The sequence below is a fragment of the Chinchilla lanigera genome, unplaced genomic scaffold, assembly GCF_000276665.1.
Source record: "Chinchilla lanigera isolate Chin_1 unplaced genomic scaffold, ChiLan1.0 scaffold00132, whole genome shotgun sequence".
Taxonomy (NCBI): Eukaryota; Metazoa; Chordata; class Mammalia; order Rodentia; family Chinchillidae; genus Chinchilla; species Chinchilla lanigera.
The window spans coordinates 1,277,945-1,285,202 of NW_004955533.1; the positions used below are offsets into that span (position 1 = coordinate 1,277,945).

The 7,258-nt window shown below is 53.2% G+C and overlaps 1 protein-coding gene across 6 annotated transcripts in view; it reads right to left on the minus strand.

Annotated features, from left to right (window-relative positions):
• Nipa1 (non imprinted in Prader-Willi/Angelman syndrome 1) overlaps positions 1–7,258 on the minus strand; it is a 60,266-nt gene that overhangs the window by 33,713 nt on the left and 19,295 nt on the right. Inside the window, exons 1-2 of one of the 6 annotated variants that reach the window (XM_005410397.2) lie at positions 2,218–3,589; positions 1,786–1,864 (exon numbers count right to left, since the gene is read on the minus strand). The exons of 1 other annotated variant lie outside the window; for it this stretch is intronic. In XM_005410397.2, the coding sequence (XP_005410454.1) occupies positions 1,786–1,864; positions 2,218–2,317 (179 nt within the window). In that variant the 5' untranslated portion in view covers positions 2,318–3,589. Of the gene's footprint in view, positions 1–1,785; positions 3,590–5,932; positions 6,647–7,258 lie in introns of those variants that run through there. 4 more of the 6 variants (XM_005410398.2, XM_013507684.1, XM_005410400.2 and 1 more) reach the window with 4 other exon arrangements.

Below are 7,258 nucleotides of genomic sequence, written 5' to 3' on the forward strand. Positions count from 1 at the left end.
CTTCTCCCTCTATAAACTGATATCTCAGTAACTGTTACAGTGAAGGAAAGCTAACAGTAATATATATGTATAGTTTGTTAAAAAAATCACGTTTCCTCCGGGCATGGTGGCACACGCCTGTAATCCCAGCACTTGGGAGGCTGAGGCAGGAAGATCGATGTGAGTTCGAGACCAGCCCGGGCTACAAAGTGAGCTCAAGGCCAGCCTGAACTGCATAGCGAGACCCTGTCTCAAAAAGACAAAAAAACAAAAACAAAAACAATCACGTTTCCAAGGAGCTATACAAAAGAAATAATCAACATTCAAAGACTCATATACAAGAATAGCAAAGAAATTGGAAACAGCCATAGGCCTTTTGAAAGGAAAACGTTCATGTAGCCATTCCAAAGAATCTTTAACAACAGGGTGTGGGCATGGTGTGCTCAGAACAGACAAAAGCACAATTCCAGGACAAAAAGTAGGCTCACAGCACGGGTCCAATGTGTCCTGTCTCATTTCTAAACGCAAATGACCCAGAGACGGGCCACTTCCCTGCAATGCATGGGTCTTAACTAGATCCCCATTCTAAAAGCTAAACTGATTACAACTTCTGAGATCAGACAAGGCCAGCACAGCAGGGTCGACCCCCAGGACCGTGACCAAAGCATGAAGGTACCACATCACGGTCTTCAGTAACAGCAGCCTCCTCTATCACCTCTCCTAATGGAAACAGCATCAAGTACGCCAGAGACAAGCTGCAAAGCCACCCCAGCCCTCCTACCTCTCACTGGCTCTCAACCCGTTCTTTACCCATGGTCTTTTCTGAATGTTAAAGATCAGATAGAGTTACTGATTTTCAGATCTAGCAAGAATTCCACTACCTAGTAGAGGCTAAAGTAAATGAGGTCAGCTCTGACAATTTAAAGACAGTTTTGATATCCTTCCATAAAATACAAAGTCTGGCTTCCCCATGTGCAAGCACACACACACACATGCACACACTACTGAGTGTCTACCACATGCCTCTCCACGGACAGAACATGTGGCCCGCTTTTTAGGAGCTGAGATCCAGGGGAAATGCGAACAAGGAGACAAGCTATCATCTACAGGTGTCAGGAGAAGGTGCCGAGGAAGCACACAGAGAGGACAGCAACCCCATCTGCCAGGAAGGTTCACAGAAGTGACGAGAACATCCGGCCCAGTCTCCATCTCCGGGGGGCGGGGTGCATACCTACTGTGCGCCTGAGCATCAGGAAGTGACTGAGCGTCAGGGAGTGACGTGAAAGGCGGGAGAAAGCACAGGTCCTCCCAGACTCCGACTCGCCCCACCGCCACTGAATCGCCGGGCAGCTAGAAATGCACCCCAGCTCACACCTGCCCAAGACAACCCACTCCTCCTTCAGGGTGCCAGCGTACACAGGACTGCACTCTGGGTGCTGCCCCTCTCGGGGAGCACACTATGAAAGCCAAGGAATTTTTCTCACTTTGGTAAGATGTACACAAAGTTTACCGCTGTACAACGCACAGCTCAGCGGCACTAAGAGCATTCACGCTGTCGTGCACCCGCCGCCCTCTCCAGGGCTGTGCGGACTGGCCAGGCCACACTGCAGCGGGGGCGCCCCCGTAACCACTGTGCGAACCCGGCGACTTCAGGGTCTCATCTAAGTGGGGTCAGACACCGTTCACCAGCTTACTGTAAGGAGCACCGCCCCGGGAAGTTCATCCATGCTGTAATGTGTGCTGCAACCTTCTTCCTTTCTAAGGCTAAATAACGCTCCTCTGTACAGACAGACCCGTTTCACTCACCCATCTGCAGGGCTGCAGTCCGCCTCTAGGATGTTCCCCAAAGGTGCAACGTGAGGACAGCGTGGCGCGGCCTGCGGCACTGTTGGGAATGGTAGGATCTTTAGGAGGGGGCCGATGGGATGTCCTAGGTCACGGCTGTCGGAAGGATGAGGGGACTCTTGTCCCTCTCCTCTCCCTCTCCCACTTCCCAGCTTCCTCCACAGTGCGCTCCCACATGCTCCTTCCACGGCACGCTGCCTCTCCACAGCCCCACACCTCCATGCTGTGAGCAAAAACAAACCTTTCTGCTCCTGAGCTGACCTCACGGATCCTTACGGTAACAAACGGCTGACGGACACCCCATCAGCTGAGGGGCGCTCAGTCACTCTCTCTTCCCCGTCTTCCATAATGCTGCTGACAGTAGATGTACAAATACCCCGAGTCCCGTCTCACCTCCTCTGGGCAATCCAGGAAGTGGAACTGCTGGATCAAACAGTATCCCGTGCTCGTATTTTGAGGAACAAGCGTGCCGTTTCCATAGCGGCTGCATCATTTCACATCTCCAGCAGCAGCGCACCGTGTTCAATTTGCCCACATCCTAAGCAGCACTTTTTTATGTCTTTCTGACAAGTGCCATCCTGAGGGATCTGAGACAGTATTTTGTTGCAGTTTCAATAAAAGGGATTTTTTAAAGATCAGCCGGTTGGTCCTGGTCTAGACCATCACTCTCCAAGTTAATTACCTAGTAAAAGCCTCCCCAAGTTCCTGAGCGCACAACGCCGCTGAAATTGTCTTGGGACACCTGTTCCAGGCAGCCACACCACCTCCTTGATGATCTGTCCCCCTGCGCAGCCCGGCTCCCGTCCACGCTCCCGGCAAGCAACCCCTGCCCTGCCTGTTATAAACCGGCTGTCACAGGAGAAGTCACCGATGCTAAGGTGAAACTGTTCTCATCAGGCCTCAAGAGACCTACAGCTGGGAAGGATGCCGGCCGGCCAGCCTGCCTCCCTCCACGAGACAAGCACAATACTACACGCTGTGAAGCTCCACCAGGGTCCTCCTAGCTCTGCCAGAACCTCACGTGTCACGTGCCCTCCTCACAGACACACATAATGAAGTTGAACACCCTGTAGGACTGCGGTGATTCAGAGGATGCTCTGCACAGGACGCCCGCAGCAAGACACCTCTGCCAGCAAGCTGGTCCCGGCAGCCTCAGGCCTCCGAGGCCAGCAACTCAGTATCCAGAGCGTGTGTGATCTCTTCTTTCTTTGCCTTCGAAAACTGCCTCTGGCTCCATCTCCTTGAGCCTGCCCAGAATTCACTAAGGCCTGTATGCTCCTGTTCCAACACTAATACTCTCACACAAAGACTGTTCTTCTCTGGAGATACTGAGTATTCAGGTCATGTTTTGGTTGGAATTTTAAAGGTCCCCTGAAGACCCATATGCTGACCGGTCACTAGCTCGTGGTACTCTCGGGAGGACACAGCGTCTAGCGGGAGAAGTGAGGTCCTGGGGGAGGCCCTCTCAGGGAACCGCAGGCCCCGCCCCTCCTTTTTTGCTGCCCTCCCACCACTGTGAGGTGAGCAGCCTCCTCTGCTGTACGCCCCACATTATGGTGCATGCTGGTGCCACAAGCCAAAGCAACAGGGTAGGCGAACACGGACCATCCACTCTTAAACTGCACGCCAAAGTAGACTTTTCCTCCTTTTAATATGTTTATCTCAGGTTCTCTCCACAGTAACGAAAAGCTGACAAACATGGGGGGAGCGCATGTACCCCACCATGGTTACTCTTCTTTCAGGGACTGCAACACAGCCTCATACTCTACAGCCACAGATCCCAACACCGCATACGAGAAACAGCATTCACTTTAAAAAATGCATCAGAGCTCAGTCTGGTGGTGTACACCTATAATCCCAGCACTCTGGAGGCTGAGGCAGGAGGATCACCTCAAGTCTGAGGCCAGCCTACTAGGACCTACAAAAAAACAGCATCTGCACTGAACATATACAAACCTTTTTTATTTTCCAGAGCCACACACCTGTAACCCCAGCTACTAGGGAGGCTGGCGCAAGAGGATCACAAGTTTGAGGCCAGCCTGGGCAATTTAGTGAGACTCTGTCTCAGCATAAAATAAAAAAGGACTGGGAGGACCGGGGATACAGCTCAGTGGCACAGTGCTTGCCTGGCAAGTGCAAGGTCCTGAGTTCAATTCCAGATACAAAAGAAAAGGCCTGGGAATGTAGCTCCGTGGTTCTTGTGTGGCATACATGAGGTCTTAGGCTCAATCCACAGCACACCAAAAGAAAAAAATTTTGATTTACCAAAAACCAAACCAAACAAACAAACCCAAGACACATGTGGTAGCACAGGCCTAAAATCCTAGCACTCAGGAGGCTGAGGCAGGAGGATTGTGAGTTTGAGGAAAGCCTTGGCTACACAGTGAGATTCTGTCTTAAACAAAAAAAAAAGTGAGACTGAAAGCCAGTCACAGAGGAAGTCGAACACCAAACCTCCCAATAGAAGGACGTGGCTCTCCGTAAGTGGAGACTGTCTAGAAATGCTGCCACCAGGCAATTCATTCAAGGTTTAAACACGCAAGAAGATGGAGTTTTTTACAGTGTAAACATCGCGAGTTCAGATCTCTGTTAAAAACTTGCTTTTGCAACTTTTTCGCTTGTTTGACTCTGCTTGTTTGGTTGCTTGTTTTACAGTACTTGAGACTGAACCAGACCCTCTGCACTAAGCTACACCCACACACCTTTTTTTGGATTTTTAAAGTTTGACATAGGGTCTTGGAAAGTCACTAAAAGCTGTCCAGGCTGGGCTCAAACTTTCAATCTTCCTGCCTCAGCCTCCCAGAGAACCTGGAGCACAGGCATGGGCTACCACACCCAGCATGACTGGCGTTTGTTTACCTTCTCCCTTGCTCTTTTTTTCCTTCAGATTTTATTGGTACACTTTAGATATCCATAAGGACTGCATACACTGCGGGGAATTTGAAGGTGTACACCTTATAACTTCATTCTTTTTTCTCCACTCCATTACCCTCCCTTCACCCCCTCCCCATTTACAAAAGCCTTGTGTTCACTTTTCCCCGTCTCTCCGTTCCCGGTCCCTTGCTCTCCACCTCACTCCCTTCACAGTGACCCACCCTGCAGGTTGGAGGTGTTAGTCAGCTTCCCCCAACAGGACAGAGCCCTGCCACCCGGCACAGAGGCCAGGCTAGCCAAGTCCGGCAGCGCGCTCCTGCTGTTCCACCACTCGGGGAGGCTGCAGCTGCTGGAGGAGGAACGCAAGCTTGACCCCAGCTGGATAACTTAGCAACGCCCCAATTTAAAAAAATCTTTTAATTAAAAAAAAGGGGACGAGAGGTTTACTTGGCTCAGTTTCAGATGGTCAGTGGGCTCCAGGGCAGAAATAGCATGGTGGAAGGCCTGGCAAGAACAGCTGCTCAGCCCGGCTCTGCCCTGCCTCCCAACAGCACATTCAGCTGGGACTTCAGAGGAGGAATCCCTCCAGGGGCAGAGCACCCCACGACCCAGGCACCTTCCAAAGCCCCAGCTCGGGACACATGAGACTCTGGGGGCCATTTTAGATCTAAACCATAACAGCCAACATGAAAAGGGTCTCCTGGGGAACAGATTTTAAACTGGCTCTATCAACACTGACACATAAGAAGAGCTTCCCAAGTATCTGCTCGACAAATCAAAGTAGACGTGCTGACAGCGTGGAGGTAAACCAAGGCAGGAGGACTGCAAGTCTGAGTCTCACCTGAGCAAGGAAATGAGTTTGTCTCAAAATTTAAAAAAAAAAAAAGAAGCAAGGGCTAGGGATGCAGATCAGTGGCATAGCAGCCCTGGGTTTTGAACCCCAGTAACTGGGTCCAGGCCCTAAAACAATTCTGCCTTCTACCACCAGGAGTAACCCAGCTAGCTTGAATCAGTAGCTGTTGGTGGTAACTGAAAAAGTATGAAATTAATGAATACCAATTTTCACTTTAATACAGGGACAGTAAATATATATCAATAACAGCAGCCATCATGTGTTTAATTTTTATGTGGTGCTAGAATGTTGAAAACGCTAAGTACAGCACATGCTGCACCACTGCGCTGCATCCAACCTCCATCACGCTTATAAAGAGGTTGATTTGTGTTTACTACTCACCAATTCCCTTAAATACATAAACTCAGCTTAAATGACACGTTTAGGTTTCCTCTGTTTTCTCTGCATGTCTTAAGAGCTAGTGTCAGGTGTCCTGAGGTTCCTCCTGCTGTGACAGCTTCTCACATTTCACCACTTTGATCACAGAACTGGCTGGAATCTTGGTCTCTGTAAGATGCTCCCCAGTTCAGGTCTGTACGGTCTGTCACGTCTTCCTCAGGGTCACACTGGATGGTGGGAGTTGGGGGGCTGTCACAGAGATGAAGTGACCTTCTCACAGCATTTCACGAAGGCCCCGTGAGTCATTTCTGAGTCACACACACACTTCACCCAGTCCTGAGGCCTGTCAAAGTGACAGGCGCCCCCCCAACGCTGCTGTTACTAGAAGTGTGTGCCCCGTGTGTGTTTGTCTTGCAGACAGACACTTGTGCACCCTTGGGAAGTCGCACTAGGCTTTATTTAGGTTTTATATGCAGACGGCGACGCTTGCGCTTTGAAGTTAACTTCTTTACATAAACATCCATGGTGTAACGTCTTCCCTCGCGATTGCTGGGTCCTTCACCCCTTTTCGGAAGGCGCTGCGGGCTCAGCCCCCACCGGGGCAGGGAACGCTTCGCCTGCCTTCTGGAATCGGCACCCCTACACGGGTTTACTTCCCGTCAGACGCGGACCCGGCGGCCGGCTCCTCTCCGGAGCGCCTGCTGCGGCCTCGGGATGCCGACCGCCGCCGTGGGCTCTCCAGTCCGCCGCAGCAGCGCCCACTCCCGCCCCGGAGCCGCCGCCCCGCCGGCCGGGGTCCGCGCCCTCGCGACCCTCCGGGCCGGCCGCCCGGGAGGAGCCGGCGGGGCCACCGTGGGGTTTGTTACCCGCGCCTCGAGTGCTCTTCAGCCTCAGGACGGTTCGGGTCTAAACCAGAACCACCGGAACCGCCTCCGATCCGGAACCCGGGCGCAGAGGCCGCGGGCTAGAGGGGGCTCCCCGCGCCGCCCTCGGCCTGGTCCCGGCCCGGCCGCGGACCGGTGCGCACGGGTGCGGACGGGTGCGGACGGGGCCGGGGTGCCGACTGTGGTAAGGTGAGGACGGGGTGCGGACGGGGCGCGGGATGCCGACTGCGGACGGGTTCAGACGGGGCCGGGTGCGGACGGGGTGCGGACCGGGCCAGATGCGGACGGGGTGCGGACGGGGCGCGGGATGCCGACTGCGGACGGAGTGCGGACCGGGCCAGATGCGGACAGGGTGCGGACGGGGTGCGGACGGGTTCAGACGGGGCCGGGTGCGGACGGGGTGCGGACGGGTTCAGACGGGGCCGGGTGCGGACGGGGTGCGGAC